The sequence below is a fragment of the Ceratotherium simum genome, chromosome 30, assembly GCF_057802395.1.
Source record: "Ceratotherium simum simum isolate JZ-2026a chromosome 30, ASM5780239v1, whole genome shotgun sequence".
NCBI classification, from domain to species: domain Eukaryota; kingdom Metazoa; phylum Chordata; class Mammalia; order Perissodactyla; family Rhinocerotidae; genus Ceratotherium; species Ceratotherium simum.
Window position 1 is genome coordinate 32,229,058 of NC_141929.1, and position 19,754 is coordinate 32,248,811.

At 37.5% G+C, this 19,754-nt stretch overlaps 1 protein-coding gene across 1 annotated transcript in view; it reads left to right on the forward strand.

Moving 5' to 3' along the window:
• The window catches only part of RPGRIP1L (RPGRIP1 like), a 97,221-nt gene that overhangs the window by 42,365 nt on the left and 35,102 nt on the right, over positions 1 to 19,754 (forward strand). The window contains 7 exon segments of the mRNA XM_014788397.2: positions 3,636 to 4,088; positions 7,010 to 7,161; positions 10,096 to 10,474; positions 13,809 to 13,999; positions 14,125 to 14,208; positions 17,895 to 17,996; positions 18,447 to 18,609. Of these exon segments, the coding sequence (XP_014643883.2) occupies positions 3,636 to 4,088; positions 7,010 to 7,161; positions 10,096 to 10,474; positions 13,809 to 13,999; positions 14,125 to 14,208; positions 17,895 to 17,996; positions 18,447 to 18,609 (1,524 nt within the window).

Genomic DNA, 19,754 nt, shown 5'->3' on the forward strand with positions numbered 1-19,754 from the left:
CCAATTCATGACTATAATAATTTACCAGAAAGGCTGTTTTTCTCTGATTCTTTTTTACTCAAGAATTTTTAGTAATTCTTTACTGGTTTTTGATTTCAGTGTTGCAGGCAAGATTTCAGAGTACTTCATAAAGTACCACAGACTTAATTGACCACCTCATTGCTAATTTGTCTTCTAGGCAAGCTGTGCATCTCAGCCAAACAAGGCCTGTTGCTCTTTGTCAGATATCTTGTTCAGTCCTACACTGTGCCTTTGTCTGCTTCACTGGACCTCCTTTCTACCCTGACTCCAAGATAGACCCTCCCCTGCTTCAGAATCCAACTCAGTGCTCGCCCCGGCCTGGAGGCTGGCTCCGATTACACCTAGCCATGCCTCTACTTGAAATGCCCTTGCACTGGTTTTCAGACTTGAGCAAAAATGAAAATCCTGTGGGGAAGTTGTTTCAAAGGTAGCTTCCTGGGCTCCACCCCTAGAGATCCTGGGCCCATGATTCTGTGTATTTAGAAATAACTTCAAGCAATCCAGATGCAGGCGCAAGACTGTACTTTGAAAAACACTACCTTAGCACTTACCACTTTCCCTATCATATACTCAAAAAATATGTTTGGGGGCTGGCCCGGTGGCATAGTGGTTAAATTTGCACACTCTGCTTCGGTGGCCCGGGGTTCACAGGTTCAGATCCCAGGCGGAGACCTACACACCACTCATCAAGCCGTGCTGTGGCAGCATCCCATATACAAAGTAGGGGAAGACTGGCACAGATGTTAGCTCAGAGACAATCTTCCTCACACAAAAAAATAAATATATATATATGGGGATTTGAAGAACAGTGTTCTTCACTGTTGGAGTTTTGCATATTCTCTGTGACTGCGATATTATAACTTCTACAATGATAAGTACTTTGGCTCTCTTTCCCTGCCATACAATGCTTAATTCAGTGATCTATGCCAGCAGTAATTTTACACTCTTAAAAATTATTGAGGATCCCAAAGGCTTTTTATTTATATGGGTTATGCTTATGATATTTATCATATTAAAAATTAAAAGAAATTTTTAAATACTTTATTAAAATAATAAACCCATTATATGTTAACATAAATTACAGTCTTTATTTTTAAAAAGCTGTATTTTCCATACCAAAAAAAAAATAGGAGTGACGTTATTTTAAATTTTTTAAATTATTTAACATCTTTGCAGATCTTTTTAGTGTCTGGCTTAATAGAAAACAGCTGGGTTTTTATATCTGCTTCTGCATTCTGTCTGTTGATATCACACATCATATAGATTCTGGGAAACTCCATTATACACTTGTGAGAGAATAAGAATGAAAAAGGAAAATAGGATGTTGGTATTATTTTTAAAATAGTTTTGACCTCACAGACCTCCAAAACTGTTTCAGGGACCCTCAGGGGTTCTCAGACCACACTTTGAAAACCACTGCCCTAAGTAGAAGGGCTCAATACATATTTTTATCCAACTGAACAGGGTTTTCCAAAAGCCAAAGAGCAGTGTGTACCTGTTATTTCAAGTAGTACTCAATAAAAATTTGCTTAATGGAATTTTCCTGAATAACAGAGAGGTCATAGAGTTTGGGATTTTCATTCCTTTCAAGTCTTACTAAGTCTTTACCAACATATTTTATCTGTCCTCTAAATTCATTGCTCTATTCCGTAAACATGGTCAAGCTCCCAATGCATCCAGAGCAAAGGGCTGGGCAGTGAGAATAGAGGGGGAAAAAGCTCAAGCGCCACCCTCAAGGAAGTCGTAAGATGTGAACAGGGAAAGGGACAGTCACACTGTACGGTAAAAGCATGAAGCCGGGAAAGGGCTAAGGGTGCCAAGAAAACATTGAGGAGAGAATGCCTATTTATACCTGAAGTTTCAGGAAGACTCCACACAGCAGCAGGTTTGGAGTCTTTAACAAGGACAGAATTCACCACTAAGTAAAAGCAGTGACAGGCACGCCAGGCAGTAGATGAGGCAGGTAAAAATGCCGTAAATGTGAAGCACCGCCATTCCTTTGAGAAACTGCACGTGGATCCATCTAATTGGAACACAGGGTCAGCAAAGGAGGAGAACCTGGAGATAAGGCTAGAAAGAACTAAATCATGAAGGTCCTATAGGCCACCCTGAAGAGTTTGAGCCTTATTAACCTGGAAAACCACTAAGAAATTTTTAAGATAGAGAATAATACACCCAGAACTGCATTTTGTAGCTTATCATATAGGTCTTGGGAAGAATGAGTAAGATTTGATGGAAGGAAGCAGTTTGGGTTCTATAATAATCTAGTAATAAACAGTGGGAGTGTAAGTAAAGTAGCATCAGTGGAGACAGAGATGACAGGGACAAATGTGATAAAGACTTAGGAAAGTAGTGACCCTACAGATGTGGGGAGACTAAAAGAAAAAGAGGAAACTAGGGTGACTCTGTAGTATCTAGCTTAAGCAACTGAATGAATGCTAATACCATCACGTGAGATTCGAAGCACAGAAATAACTAGAAGAGAATATGATACTTTCAATTTTGGGTATATTGCGTTTGATACGCCTAGGGGATCTCTAGATAGAGGGCTCAGCAAGCCATTAGATATGTAGGTCTGGAATTCAGAAAAGAAATCTGAATTAAAAATAGAAATATGAGAGTCTTCAGCATATTGATAGTAGCAGGAGTAATAAAAGGGGATGAGATTACCCATGAGAATGTGTAGACTAAGAAAAGGATAAAAACAGCACTCTAGCAAACTAGCAGAGAAACAGAAACCCTTAAAGAGTGAGAAGAGAGGTAGGAGGAGAAGCAGGGCAGACGGTGACGCGGAGGCCGAGGTAGGACAGAAGCTCACAAAAGAGAAGGTGGCCATCATTGTCCATGAAGCAAAGAAATAAAGCAAGGGGCAGACAAGAGTCCATTCCATCTACCCATTAATTGGTTATTGGTGGTGGTTTCACAAGAAAAGTAAGGCCGATGCCGTTTGCGGGAGTTTAAAGAGTGTCTGTTAGATGAAGAGTTGGAGCTATAAGTATATATTGCTGTTTCTAGAAATTTGGATGTAACATGGGGGAAAATGTGTATCTAGAAAGAGAGATGTCATTTTAAAAAGCAGCTTTATAAAGTACAGTTAACATACTTTAAACTGCACATATTTAAAGTGTACAGTTTGGTGAGTTTTGGCCTATGTATACACCTGTGAAATCATTGCCATAATCGAGATAATAAACATAGCCACCACCCCCAAAAGTAGAAAAGTGTGTATTTTAATAAGCTGATGGGAGGGAGTAATTGGAAAGGGAAATTGACTTCATAGGAGAGGAGATAATAGAGCAGAGGCAGAGGAGCAGGTGGAATCCAGATATTTACCTCAGCTATTCAAAGGCCTTTTTTCTTTTTTCTTTTTCCTTTGCCCTGGTATAGCCTGTATTACAACTTAAGTTGTAATTTTGTTGTTAATAAGTGATGTCAAAACAAAGGATGAATTTCTGTGTAATACAATATTACTTAAAGAAAAACAGTATAGTCATAGAATTTAAGATGGAGACTTTTCACTAAAAGCACTCAGACTGCCTATCACTTCAAAAGCCAGTCTGTATCTTCATATGTCAATATTTAAAAATCTCTAAACTGTGTGTCTTCTCTTACAGCCCAATTAAAGGATATTGCGTATGGCACCAAGCACTACAAATTTAAGCCAGAAATCATGCCAGATGACTCTGTTGATGAATTTGATGAGACCGTTCACTTAGAACGAGGTGAAAACCTATTTGAAATCCATATCAACAAAGTAACCTTTTCTTCTGAAGTTTTACAAGCGTCTGGAGATCAAGAGCCTGTCACTTTCTGTACCTATGCTTTCTATGATTTTGAACTACAGACAACTCCCGTAGTGCGAGGCCTTCACCCAGAATATAATTTCACTTCTCAATATCTTGTTCATGTTAATGACTTATTCTTACAATATATTCAGAAGAATGCTATCACTCTTGAGGTCCACCAAGCTTACAGCACAGATTATGAAACAATTGCAGCATGCCAGTTGAGATTCCATGAAATTCTAGAAAAAAGTGGCCGCATATTTTGCACAGCAAGTTTGGTTGGTAAGTACAATCATATAAGCTTTGGATGTTTGAATCACTAATTTGGTTTATGTAACAATATAGTGCTCCACATTAGTATCTTCTCTTACAGAGTCAAGATGTCTTTAGGGTGAGGACAGCATTCTCTTAGCTGCCCACAGTTGATTGGACTATCCTAAATGTCGTTGAGGTTGTTAGTACAATGGCTATTAATTTTTTAAGAGCTTATAAAAAGTGCAAATGTTTATTTACCATATCAATACCCTTGTTTGATCAAATTTCAATTGTAGTACCTTCATCCAATATTTTTTTAAGAATTTATCACTGTTACTAGGTACTGGGAATACAGTGGTCAGTGGTAAAGAAGACAGACAAAGCCCCTGCCCTCCTGTAGCTTACCTTCTAGAGTGGAAAACAGGCCATAAAACAGATATATATCTCCTCAGATATGAAAAAAAATGATCAGAGCAAGAGACTAAAGAGAGAGATGGAAAGTTGCTAATTCAGGTAAGGATTTCCCTGAGGGATGACAATTGTAAAGCCCTAATTAAAGATCCATGCCAGGATCCAGGGGAAGAATGTTTCAGGCAAAGGAAACAGCAAGTACAAAGGCCTGAGGGAGGAACAGACCTGACGTGTGGAGGAGAGCAAGCAGGCCAGTGGCTGGAGCAGAGCTGAGCCTAAAGCAGTGGGCAGGGACCACATCGTACTGTGGAGCCTTGTGGGTCACGGCAGGGAGGATGGATTTTCTGTTTCTCTGAGTGATGAAAGTCACTGGAGGGTTTTGAGGAGGGAAGTGACATAATCACACACAGGTTTTAGAGAAACCACCCTGGAGGCTGTGGGAAGAATAGTCTGTAGGTGCTGAGAAGGGAAATAAGACCAATTATCAGGCCATTGCATTAATCTATGGAAAGGTGATGGTGGCTTGGATTAAGATGGTAATGAAAGTAGTGGTAAGAAGTGGTTATATTCAGTGTATGTTTGATCAAGTCTTCCTGGTTTTTTTTTTGGTTTGGTGAGGAAGATTTGCCCTGAGCTAACATCTGTGCCAGTCTTCCTCCATTTTGTACATGGGATGCTGCCACAGCATGGCCTGATGACCGGTGTGTAGGTCCATGCTCGGGATCCAAACCTGCGAACCCTGAGCCGCCAAAGTGGAGCACACGAACTTAACCACTACACCACTGGACCGGCCCCTGATTAACTCTTCCTTTAAGACTCGCTTATCAATTGAATGTAGGGTAATAAGGGAAATAGAGGAGGCAAGGATTTCTAGTGTGAGAAACTAGGAGAATGGTGAGGCCATTTATTGACATAGGGATGGGAAAGGTGAGGAAGAAAATCAAGAATTCTGTTTGACACGTTAAGATTGACCTGCCTGTTACACAGCCATGCAGAGATGTCCCGTTAAGTGGTTGGGTACACTAGGCTGAAGGTCGGGGATAGAGATATAAACGTGGGAGTAGTTGGCAAACAGAATATATGTGAAGCCTTGAGCCTATGTAATATCACGTAGAGAGTGAATGTACATAAAGAAGAGAAGGTGGCCAAGGACTGAGCTTTGGGAACTCCAAAATGTAGAGTTCAGGAAGAAGAGGAAGAGCTAGCAAAGGAAACTGAGGAGTGGCCAGCGAGGTAGGAGACAAACCAAGAGTGTACAGTATTCTAGAGACCAAGAAGAAACCACTAAGAAGGAAGGAGGGTGACAGGTTCTGGGGAGGGATTTTATTTTACTGATTGAGTGATTGATTGCGTAGGTGATAGGTTTACATGATTTGAAAATCAAAAAGGCACAAAATTTTATACCATAAAATGTCTGTGTTCTACCCCTGTCCCCCACCTACCCTGGGTCCCCTCACCAAAAGCTGCAAATTCTTCCAAAGAAATCTTATGCACATACAAGCAAATATGTATTGTGTCAATATTCTTCTTTTAGGAGTTTTTTTAATGATGACAGGTTTGAATCATGTTCACATGTTGATAAGAATGATCCATTAGCGAGAAAGAAATTGATGTAGTAGAGAATAGTGGTAACAATTTTAATAATATGGTTTGTTGAGGAAAGTTTATGTATAGAATATCCTCTGTTCAACAAATATTGAGTACCCGTTATGTACTAGTCCCTCTGGTGAGGAATATATCAGGGGAAACCGTGGCTCAAGAAGCTTACAGTGTGGTGGAGAAATTTTAGACTGGTGAACGGAGAGTTGCCACAGCAGTCAGTGCTCTGATGAGGACGTATTCTTCCTTTCTGTGAAGGAAGCATAGAGCTGTTAAGTCCCCTGGGAGCCATGGAGGAAATCTTCACAGAGGAAGAGAGATGAAGAGCTGCCTGAGTTGAAAGGAGTACTGAGAGTGTGCAGGGCAAACCTCGTGCAAGGGTCTATTACATTCAGTATAGCTCTGGCATAGCTGTGGCGTTTTGCCCTATACTTGTGGCACAGTAGAGAAATGGGAAGGTGCCAAAGATTTCTTGCAAGTTGAATTATAATGTGAAAGTTAAAATATAATGATATTTATATGATATAAATATCATATTTATAATTCTGAGGTTTCATATTGTATCCGTCAGACTACACTGAGTACAACTTGTTAAAAAAGTACTATAGCATCAAAATCTGTGGGGTATTGGATTCAATGTTTAGATTTTTCTTTGTATTTTGGAATGATTGAAATAGTGTAAATTGGAATATCTCAAACATAGTTTGACATTGTTCTTTAATAATATTTAACATACAGTGAAACTCAGACTTGTAGAAGTAACTTTATTTTCTTCATCTCTGTTATTTGCCAATCACACATCATTTGTGCAAGTCATATATTGTTTTCTCAGTATAAAATGTATAGTTTTAATGCATAATACCATTGATGTATTTTTTACTGGTATATATTTTGGTTTATGGGACTGTTTTAACAGTGAGTTATGTATTGGTTTGTAGGAACTAAAGGAGACATCCCAAATTTTGGCACAGTGGAATACTGGTTCCGATTAAGAGTTCCCATGGATCAAGCTATTCGACTTTATCGAGAACGGGCAAAGGCTTTGGGATATATAACATCAAATTTTAAGGGGCCAGAGCAAACGCAATGGGTAAGCTTGTTTAACTTTAAGACCCTTTTATGACACAGAAATTTTATAATATTTCTGTATATGTTGTGCTTTAAACTGAGATCATTTTCTTTCGCAGCCATCAAGTGGCGTTTTTTAACTTTTTATTTTGAAATAATCATAGACTTAGAGGAAGTAGCAAAAATGGTACGAAGAGGTCCTGTGTACCCTTTACCCAGCTTCTCCCAATTGTAACATCTTGCATAACTATAGTACAATATCAAACCCAGGAAATTGACATTGGTACAATGCTATTAACTAGACTACAGACCTTATTCAGATTTTATGAATTTTTACATGCACTCATTTGTGTGTGTCTGTGTGAGGAGGAGTTCTGTGCAGTTTTATCATGTGTGTGTATTCATGTAACTACCACCACAACCAAGATACAGAATTGTTCCATCACCTCAAAGGAAATTCCTTGTGCTACCCAGGCCACTTTTGAAAAGTGGATTGCAATGCTATTATCACACATCAGGTGACTTTCATTACAATTTCTACTGTTAAGGAAATAAATAGCTATTATTGGACTATCAGCTATTGTCCTTCTTTCCAACTGTTTCCTCATGTTAGATTTCTGAAATGTGAAGTAGAATACAAAATGAATATTCTCTTGCTGAGAACTGGAAGTTTAAATGCAATTCCTCAGAGCAGCATTTCCAAAACTATGGAGTCTTAGTGGCCATATTTCCGAAAGAATTCTGTGATCCAATAAATGCAGGAAGCACTGAATTGAGCAAAGTTAAATAGAGTCCTTGACTTTAGGACTTCCCGCGTATAACGTGAATCTCAAGAGGAAGCATAAATATACACTTAAGTTGAGTAACAGAGGGATAGAGTATGGTAGAAATATTTCGGAATGTCTGCTCAAGTCATAATTATATTTTTTCATTTGGAACTGCCCTCATTCCCAATCCATGGGGCTGGGCCCCCAGTGGCCAGCTTTATGTTCTGGGATCCTGTGCTCTCCCACTCTCTACCCAGTTATAACAAGTGATTCAGGAATATCCACCTGACCCCAGGTGAGCCAATCAGATTCTGCTGTCTGAGATCAAGAGAAAGCAAGACTTTTATATGCCTAGAACATGTAAATTTGGGAGCTGTGGGGCAGCCATCTTCTACCATGTTAACCAGCAAAGGAAAGAAAATGAGTCTGGAGAGAAAGAATAATAAGCAAGCAATATAGAGGAAAATGGAAACTAGATGGAGAGTAAATTCTGGTGAGTTTCCAGTCTCATTACCTTCCCAAGGCCCAATCACATTTCTGATATACAGTTCCATGAAATAACCCTATAGCCTTATATTAAAGTCTCTTTTTGGTTGTATTTGATAGGTGGGATTAGTTTCTATAACTTTCAATTAAAGAACAGTGACTAATATAACATTGATTCCCAAACTTAAGAAAGAATGGCACCCGTTTCCTAGAAATCATCTTTCTGGACTAGTATTTTTCAGAATACATTTTGGGAAATGCTGTTATGGAAAAGGGAATTAGATATAGACCAGATTATTTATTTAGTTTTGTAGTTTAAATGTTTTTAGCCTCCCAGAGTCTGGCTTGAATGAGTCGTTTCCTGTTGGAATTGCAGCTTTTATGGGTGGACTTGGGGGAGAAGCGGAGGATGTACTTTGTAAATCATTCCACTCAGCTGTCTGTAGCTGGATGCAAACTAGCCCTCGGAAAGCAGCATTGTGATTCCCTTCTCAGATTTCCCATCTCCACACCACCGGATGTCTCTGACTATGCTTCTATTTTTCGTTGTCTAATCTCCAGAGTCATAGGTTCCAAATGCTCAATCCAAATTCAAAAATGCAGTGGAAGAGGGGTCCCTTTGTGGAAGGTAGAGAATATCTCCAACCCTAAAATAAACAAGGCACTGAAACACTAACATTTCTTGGTCCCAGATCACATCAGCTATGGTAGGCTTAACAGTCAGTGCAGTTGTTTGCTAAAATACTTGTGCACTGGCTGCCTGAGTAGATAGCTCTAAAGGGGTCCATGGAATAGCTTCTAGCTCTGCCTAATAACTCCTTTTGCTCATCTCTCTTCTGAAATGTTCTCTCAATCCTAGCTTTTTATCCCCACCAGGGTTTATCTCTGACTCTGTTCTCTTATAGCTGTTAGATTTTGATATACTGACTAATCTTGGCTTCAGGTATCTGCTTCCCCAAACCCCATTGGCTGAGGATGAGGGCCAAACCAAATATAACAAAATTATCTCTATGGGTAGGCCCCATCAAATTCACTGGATTCTCACTAAAGAATGGGATATGCTCGGGGCTGGCCCTGTGGCGCAGTGGTTAAGTGTACGCGCTCTGCTTCTGCGGTCTGGGGTTTGTGGGTTCGGATCCTGGGCGTGCACTGACGCACTGCTTGTCAAGCCATGCTGTGGTGGCGTCCCATATAAAAGAGAGGAAGATGCAGATGGATGTTAGCCCAGGGCCAATCTTCCTCAGCAAAAAGAGGAGGATTGGCAACGGATGTTATCTCAGGGCTAATCTTCCTGACAAAGAAAAGAAAGAGTGAGATATGCTCAGAATAGCTGGCATGGTGAAGGATTAGCTCTTAATAAAATTGTGAACTAGATGACATTTGTCTTTGGACCTATCTGCACACTTTACTCATTAATTATTAAAGAGAATTAAGGAACATCAGATTAACTTTTTTCTTGGTCTGTTTGGTTTTAACAGCAATGCTTAGTCTTCTGTGTCTGCTGCTAATAGCCTCTGTTCACACATGTTCTAGGGAATAGTGGTTTTGAATAAGAACCAAAAGTCTTTTACTGAGAAATTCACTATGAAGTGAAAATGTGCAGCTTTTTGTCCGTTTACAAAACTATTTTGTTTGGGGGTTGGCAGCTACTATTTATCTTTTCATTGTTTTATTACTATAATATAAATATGTAATTTTTCCAGTTGAGTCAGCAAGCACCCAAAACTGCTCAGCTCAGTTCTGCTGATTCCACAGATGGCAACTTAAATGAACTTCATGTTACAATAAGATGTTGCAACCACCTGCAGTCCCGAGCAAGCCACCTGCAGCCACACCCGTATGTTGTGTACAAGTTTTTTGATTTTGCAGACCATGATACAGCCATCATTCCCAGTAGCAATGATCCACAGTTTGATGATCATATGTGTTTCCCAGTGCCAATGACTATGGATTTGGATCGATACCTTAAATCAGAGTCTCTGAGTTTTTATGTGTTTGATGATAATGATACCCAGGAGAATATTTACATAGGAAAAGTCAGTGTGCCTCTGCTTTCATTGGCACATGACAGGTGTATTTCAGGTAAGCCTATTTCTTGAATCTGTGAAATTGTAAAAAAAAAAAAAAAAAACCTAAATTATACCTCATTGTTATGGATATGATCTGTTTAACTAATCTTAACCTTCTCAGATAATCTTAAACTTTGGACCTATATTATATTTTTTTAGTTATTTTCTTGATAGTTGTCCCAGGGATTACAACATGCATTTTAGCTTATCACAGTCTACTTAAAATTAATGCTAACAGCTCCACTGAAATTTAGAAAATCTGCTTCAATATGATTCCATTCCCTCCCCCCTCCTTTCTGCTATTAGTGTCATATATATATGCCTATATATGTTATAAACCCAACAATACAATGTTACAATTATTGATTTATATAACCTTATATTCTTTAAAGAAGTTAAAAGAAGGGAGAATATATATAATTATAGGAGACTATTATATTAACTTATGTGTTTGCAATTTCTGGAATTCTGTATTTCTTCATATGGATTTGTGTTACCGTCTGATGTCATTTCCTTAACTCCAAATTACTCCTTTTCCTCCCCCTCCTTTGTGCTATTATTGTCATATTTTTTTATCTTTATCTAAGTCCAACAATATAATTTTACAATTATTGTTTTATACAATTGTCTTTTAAATTGGTTAAGAGAAGAAATGAGGAAAAACATATTTATACTGTCTTTTATAATTACCTATGTAATTACCTTTATTGGTCTCTATTCCTTTGTCTTGATGAGTTATCATCTAGTGTCACTTCCTTTTCAGCCTGAAGAACTTCCTTTAATATGTCTCATAAGTCGGATCTGCTGGCAATGAATTCACTTAATCGTTGTTATCTGGGAATATCTTTATTTAGCTTTTATTTTCTGAAGGATAACCTTGCTAGATATAATATTCTTTGTTGTCACTTATTTTTTTCTTTAAGCACTTTGAGTGCATCACACAACTGATTTCTGGCATCCATTGTTTCTGAGAAGTCAGCTGTTCATCTTATTATGGTTCCCTTATACTTGATGCTGTTTACAAGATTTTCTTTTTTTTTTTTTTTTTTGGCTTTCAACTGCTATGATGTGTCTAGGTGTGGATCCCTTTGTGCTTATCCTACGTGGAATTTATTGAGCTTCTTTATGTGTAGAATACTGTAATGTACCAAATTTGGGAAATTTTCCGCCATTATTTCTTCAATTATTTTTTCTGCCCTTTCTTTCTTCCCCCTCTTAGACTCCCTTTACACATATGTTCATATGTTTAATGGTATTCCATAGGTCTCTGAGGCTCTGTTCATTTTTTTTCATTTTTACTCTTCAGATTGGATAATCTCTATTGATCAGTCTTCAAGTTCATTGATTCTTTCTTCTGCCAGCTGAAATCTCCTGTTGAGCTCCTCTATTGAATTTTTTCATTTTAGTAATTGTACTTTTCAACTCCAGAATTTCTATTTAGTTTTCTTTTTATAATTTCTCTCTTTTTATTATATTCTCTGTTTTATGTCTCTGTTTTTTTTTTTTTTTTTTTTTTAAAGATTTTATTTATTTTATTTTTTCCCCCCAAAGCCCCAGTAGATAGTTGTATGTCATAGCTGCACATCCTTCTAGTTGCTGTATGTGGGACTCGGCCTCAGGATGGATGGAGAAGTGGTGCCTCGATGCGCACCCGGGATCCGAACCCGGGCCATCAGCATTGCAGCGCACGCACTTAACCACCAAGCCACAGGGCCGGCCCTGTTTTATGTCATTGTCATCACACTTTAATTCTTTAAATATGGTTTATTTTTGTTCTTTGTATATATTTATAATAGCTGCTCTGATGTCTTTGTGTGCTAAGTCTAACATCTGTACACCCTCAGAACTTATCTGTTGATGGCTTTTTTCCTGTATATGCGGCACAGTCTCCTGTTTCTTTGCATGTCTTACATGGCTTTTTTGTTTGTTTATTTAAAACTGGACGTTTAGGACCTTTAGGATACTATATTGTAGCAACTCTGAATTCCAAACCTCCCCCACTCCATGGGGTGGTTACTGTTGCTATTTCTGTTTGTTTGGTGACTTGCCTGGACTAATTCTGTAGTCTTTTTCCCTCATTGTAGCCACTGATGTCTCTGCTAATTTTTTGTTTGTTTTATTCTTGTTTTAATTTTAAGCCTGAGTTTAGTGGTCAGCCAATGATGGGTCAAAGGTCGTGTTTAAAAGCCTTGAGCTGGTAGGCTTCTACCCTTTGCCTGTGGGTCAGTGAATAGCTTGGGTAGTGCATTCAAAGTTTAGGCAGTCTACTGTTCTCACGATCAGCCAGGGGTGAGTAGCTTACTAGGGTCTGTCATGCCTCCTGCTGTTCTTAGTGAGGTTCAGTAGACTTTCTTGAATAATGCTTCTCAGTTTGTTGTACACCTTTGATCAATTTCCAGAGTCCTTAAATGGTTATTTTTGATCATTTTTTACAGTTTTATCATTGCTTTTTGTGGAAAGGGTTTACTGAGCTCTTCACTCAGCCATTCTGGAAGTCCCACCTGAGCCTATAATAGAAGTTTATCACCTCCCTGTATTCCACCTATATCCTTTTTTTCTATCTAAAGTCTAGACTTGTTTTGTTTTTTTCCCCCCAGCCAGCCATTAAAAGAAGTGTCAAACACTTGAGGACCAAGTAAAGGCTACCCCTAAACAAAAGTTATGCTTGAAACATAAGTTTATTTTCTTCAAGTCAGGGATTTTTCATACTGAAAAATCTAGTGTCACGATTAAAATTTGTGACTCAATATTACAGATGCAGCTAGATAATACTTTTTGTTGTTGCAGTATGTTTTGGGTGGTTTGTTTATTTTGTGGACTTTTTTGCTATTCTACTATTAATTTGGAGTAATTTAACGAATTTTGGCAAAATGTATTTAAAATTGTAATAGAATTATATAGTAATGTAAAGACTCCTTTAGATATATAAATTACTTGAAATTTTGAAGTTTTAATATATTTTTCCATATAGACAAGCCTCTTTTGAAAGAATAATCAAATCAAAATGAAGGTTGATATTTGAGCTATAACCCAGATAATGTCTTAGAGGAAGGCTAAGAATTCTGAATAGTCTCTGAATTTAATTTCAGTGAATTAAAATATTTATAAGTTAATTTTCTCATCTTTGAATCAGTATTATCTTTGATGCTTTAACTTCTGAAAGCAGTCTGCTTGAGAGATGAACCTATCATAGATCCTTTTGTCTTTATTTTATTCTCTAAGTCACTTGAGTTGTAAAAGCAAAAATTATTTTTCAGGTTGTGGATAGTTCTCTTTGCTCTTCTTTAATTTTTATGGTAATAAACTTCACTCTAGCATTAATTACAATTATTTTTGTAATTTAACAGGAATATTTGAGTTAACAGATCATAAAAAGCATCCTGCAGGAACCATCCATGTTATTTTGAAATGGAAATTTGCTTACCTTCCCCCAAGTGGATCCATAACAACTGATGACTTAGGAAATTTTATACACAAAGAAGAGTCAGAAGTTGTTCAAAGACTCCCTCCAGCGTCCTCTGTTAGCACATTAATTGAAGTGAGTAACAATGACTTTGAATTTCCTATAAAATTTAAGAAACAGCCAAAAAAAGAAAAAATAGATGAAGCTTTAGCTTAAATGTATGTTCATTATATTTAGTTTGACATATTGGTTTATCTTAGGCACCAACACCTAAACCAAGACAGCGTTTGACACCTGTAGATAAGAAGGTGTCTTTTGTGGATATCACACCACATCAGCATTCTGTAAGTAGTAAACTCTCAAAATATTGATTTTTCTCCCCATAACAAATATTTGAAATAAAGATATAGGTATAGTATACCCTACCTCATTTAAATGGAAGCAGATCAATAAAATACTTCCTTCTCCTTTAAAATGTTAGCTTTGTAATTTGGCGCTGTGTAAAAGGGTTAAATGTTCTTAACTCTTGCAGAACGCACAGTGACTTGCCCTTTGCCCCATCTGATAGTCAGTTCTCAGTCCCCATCTTTATCTCCCAGGAAGTTGTGACACAGTGGGGCACTTGCTGCCTTTTCTCTTGGCCTCCTGGATACCATACCTTCATGGTTTCCTCTAACTTGACCAGTTATTCTTCTCAGTCTCCTGGACCACATCTCTAAATGTTGAAGTGCCTCAGCAAACCTCAGACCTAGACCTCCTCTCAGTCTGTATCTACATTAAGAGATCTTATCCAATCCCATAGTTGTAAAAAGCGTCAATATGCTGACACTCCCATATTTATAATCTTCAGCATTGATCTCACTGCCAAATTCCATCTTTTATTTTCTTACTGCTTATTTCATGTGCAGTCTGGGTGTCTAATAGGAATCTAAACTTAACATATCAGAAAACAAACCTGATTTCAACAACCCTCTTCCGATATTTTTCTCTCTTCGTTGTTTCCCATTCTCGGTAAATGACATAATCATTTACCCAGTTGTGCAGCCACAAAATCTTGGAGGCATCCCCTTGACTCCTCTGTTTCTCACATCCCACATTTGGTTCATCCGCAAAACCCATCAGCTGTACTTTCAAAATATATCGTAAATTCGCATCATCTCCACTGTTACCACTCAAGTCACCGTCATCTCTCATGGACATTTTAAAAAAATATTTACTTTGTAATTGAGGTTAATGTCTGTATAGTAAAGGAAACAGATCTTATGCACACAGCTCAATGAATTTTTACATATGTACAGACTTGTGTAACTACCACAGATCAAAATATTCTTTCGCCCCAGGGCTTAAAATAATATCTGGCATATACAGAACATTTCATATATATATGCTAAATAAATATATTCAATAATATTCAGGCGGTGTTTTATAGCTAGCATTTATTGAGTGCTTATTATCTGCCAGGAACTGAACCTAAATGCTTTATATCCATTGAACTCGTTTAATCTTCACAACAACCTTATGTAGTTCATATTAGAACTATTCCATTTAAAGATAGAGGAAGTAGGGCTGGCCCGGTGGCGTAGCAGTTAAGTTTGCACGCTCCACTTCCGTGGCCCAGGGTTTGCAGGTTCAGATCCTGGGCATGGACTTATGCACTGCTCATCAAGCCATGCTGTGGTGGCGTCCCATATACAAAAATAGAGGAAGATTGACACAAATGTTAGCTCAGGGCCAATCTTACTCACGAAAAAAAAGATAGAGAAAATAATGTTTACAGAGGTTAAGTAACTAGCTCAAGGTCAAAGTATTAGATCTGGGATTCAAATACAGGTAGCCTGATTCCTACGTAAAGGATCATTAACATAAAAAAGACATATACATAGAGATGTTTGTTGCAATGTTAGTCGAGATGTTTGTTGCAATGTTAGTCATAATAGCTATAAATCATGAACTAGTTAAATGTCCAACACTAGTGCAATGCTTCATTAAATCATGATACATCCACTCATTGTAATATTATGTTGTCATTAAAAATTATGTTTACCATGGGACCAGCATGGTGGCGCAAGCGGTTAAGTGCGTGTGCTCCGCTGTGGTGACCTGGGGTTCGCCGGTTCGGATCCCAGGCGCACACCAACACACTGCTTGTCAAGCCATGCTGTGGCAGCGTCCCACATAAAGTGGAGGAAGATGGGCACGGATGTCAGCCCAGGGCCAGTCTTCCTCAGCAAAAAAAAAAAAAAAAAAGGACAATTGGCAAATATTAGCACAGGGCTGATCTCCTCACAAAAAAAAAAAAAATTATGTTTACCGAAAGTTTCATATCAGAAGAAAATTTTATGTTACAAAGTTAAGTTTTTTTAAGGTAACAGGATATATTGTACTTATAATTACCACTGTGTAACCAAAAAAGGTTTTTATTTGCAGTAAAAAGCAATTATATAAAGAAATGGAAATCTAATTATTAACAGATATTATCATTGAGTAATGGGAATATGGATTTTTATTAATTTCTTCTATGTTTTCTTGTTTATCTTTCACATTTTCTATATTGGGCATGTTTACTTTTAAAATAGCAAAAATGATAAAACTGTATTTTAAAAATAAACATTAGTTTATGAACCCTGAAAAAATTATTGACTATAAATTGACATTTGATACAATAAAAAGATAATATTGATCATAGGAAGTACATACCTATTCTAGCATATACACTTTTTTTTTTTTCCTGAGGAAATTCACCCTGAGCTAACATCTGTTGCCAGTCTTCCTCTATTTTGTGTGTGGGTCGCCACCACAACATGGCCACCAATGAATGGTGTAGGTCTGCACCCAGGAACTGAACCTGGGCTGCTGAAGCAGAGTGCGCCGAACTTAACCACTAAGCCACCACGCCAGCCCCCTGTAATTTTTTTTAATAATTTTTTTATTTATTTATTTATTTTTTCCCCCAAAGCCCCAGTAGATAGTTGTATGTCATAGCTGCACATCCTTCTAGTTGCTGTATGTGGGACGCGGCCTCAGCATGGCCAGAGAAGTGGTGCGTCAGTGCGAGCCCAGGATCCGAACCTGGTCCGCCAGCAGCAGAGCGCGCGCACTTAACCGCTAAGCCACGGGATCCCCCTGTAATTTTTTAAATTACATGAGTAATGTATAATCATCATAGAAATATTAGAAGTACATATAAGCAAAAATTAAAAACAGTAAAGTAAAATTGAATTTCCCCAAATCTATGTATCAGAGAGAATTGTGGTGAATTTCATTTCATACTTTTTCCCATGGAAATGTACACACATTTGTTTATTTGCATGTTTGTTTTTTAAAAAAACAGTATACAACTATATACATTCTTCTATAACTAGCTTTTTTACTGATCATTATATCATGTACTCTCTTCAGTGTCAGTAAGTACAGATCTACATTATTATTTTTCATGGTTACATAGAACTCAGGTATTTGGATGTACTGTATTTTATTTAACTAATGCCCTATTGTTGGACATTTGCATTGTTTTCACTTTTTTGCGACTATAGACAGTGCTTCAATGAACTACACTTGCAGTTCTTAAATTGCATATATATACCGTGAAGAATATCAACCATTTTACTGAAATGCACTAACTAAATTCAGTGTCATATGGGTAGCTACTAGATTTGTTCTTAATTTTTATTAGTGCATATACATATATTAAAAACGCTTAGGATGATTTGGCAGGGGCCAGCCCGGTGGCGCAGCAGTTAAGTGCGCACGCTCCACTTCAGCGGCCCGGGGTTTGCAGGTTCGAATCCCAGATGCCCACTGACACACTGCTTGTCAAGCCATGCTGTGGCGGTGTCCCATATAAAGGAGAGGAAGATGGACACGGATGTTAGCCCAGTGCCAAGCTTCCTCAGCAAAAAAGAGGAGTATTGGCGTTGGATGTTAGCTCAGGCTAATCTTCCTCACAAAAAAAAAAAAAAAGCTTAGGATGATTTGAGATTTAGCAATAAATACAAAATAACATACATGCATGTTTATACATTAATATAAGGAGACCTCTGCTCCTCCTGAAGATATGAAGGAAATTTCACCAGAAGTGGAACATACACCAGAAATAGAAATTAATATGCCAGCTGTTTCACGTATTCCCGAGGTATTTATATTAAAATTATTTTTCAAGGTATAATTTGTTTCTTAAAGACTTTCTCTTTGTATTGACATGGATCAGGAAATCATAGCATTGATCCTATTTTTGTATATGACTTCCCTGGAATAGAAAGGTCAAAAATAGGACAAGTGTAGCAGCTATAATTATGCTGATATTCGCAGGTAGTAAATACATATGTGAATTAAAGTATTAATGTAAAATTCATTTTGATATTAATGCTTTTTTCATTCTTAGTTTAGAGTCATATTTCCATTTTTATGCATATTTTCACTTGTACAGTTTGTGATTATTTTCTAATGAACCGTGTCTATATATTGCATGTATGTATATTTAAGTCTCAAGTTTACATGCTTTATTATTCAGGTGCTTCAGCAAGAATGCTGTAGATGTGATCTAAGCGATAATAAATATATCAGTGTGCTTTCATTTCTTCAGGTTCCTCAAGAAAGCAGAGTAGATAAGGTGAAAGGGAATAGTGAGAAAATGCAACAAGGAAGAGATGATGACGTGTCCTTCCTATCTGAGGGTCAGCTTGCAGAAAGAAGTTTGACTTCTTCTGAAGATGAAACAGAAATAACTGAAGAATTGGAACCAGAAGGTGACTTCCTTTTTTTAACTAACATTATTTACTTACTCTTTGCTGTATTTAATCTGCTAGAGTGTACCTCATGGAACATCTTCGTGTCGTAGTGGCTCTACTTCACAATACCTATTTCTTCACAGAAATGATGGGATATAGTTCACTCTAGTCAGCTATGGTCAGGTGGAATTATTGCGTTATCTTCTTATCTCAACTGGGAGAGCCACAACAGAATGCAAGTATTGTTGGCCATATTTCCAGTTTATATTTTAAATGGCTTTATATTCTCTTTGGGTTCAGTACTATCATCTGGATTATTCTAGAGGACTTGAATTTTTTTTTTTGGTGAGAAAGATTGGCCCTGGGCTAACATCTGTTGCCAATCTTCCTCTTTTTGCTTGAGGAAGATTGTCCCTGAGCTAACATCTGTGCCAGTCTTCCTCTACTTTGTATATGGGACGCTGCCACAGTATGGCTTGTTGAGCGGTGCGTAGGTCCACGCCCGGGCTCCAAATGTGTGAACCCCAGGCCATTGAAGCAGAGTGCATGAACTTAACCACTATGCCACCAGGCTGGCCCTGGGACTTGACTGTTTAAAAATTAAAACTAATAACTCAGACAAAAAATGACAATTTATAACATGATATAATTTATGTAAATATCTAGAAAAAGCAAACTAATCTACAGTGATGGAAAGCATTTAAGTGGTTGTCTGGGGAAGGACAAATGGGAACAGAGAGATGGAGAAGGAAAGATAATTACGATGGAACGTGACAAAACTTTTGGGGGTGATGGATATGTTCACTATCTTAATTGTGGTGATGGTTTCTTGGAATTATATATATGTCAAAATATCAAATTTTGCACTTTAAATGTATGCAGTTTATTGTATGTCAAATTTACCACAGTACCGCTGTAAAACTTTTTAAAATGTTTTTAATTATTATGAATAACTTGATTTTTACACACTGTTATTGGTTAGGCTGTTAGAAAAGATCTATTACCATATCCTTCTCTTCAAAAGAATTATTTTTTAATTTCATACTAGAACAACCTATATTTTTATTTCTTTTATTTCTACCAAAACTAAACTTGGAATTTTTGTGTGTGTGTGTGAGGAAGATCAGCCCTGAGCTAACATCCATGCTAATCCTCCTCCTTTT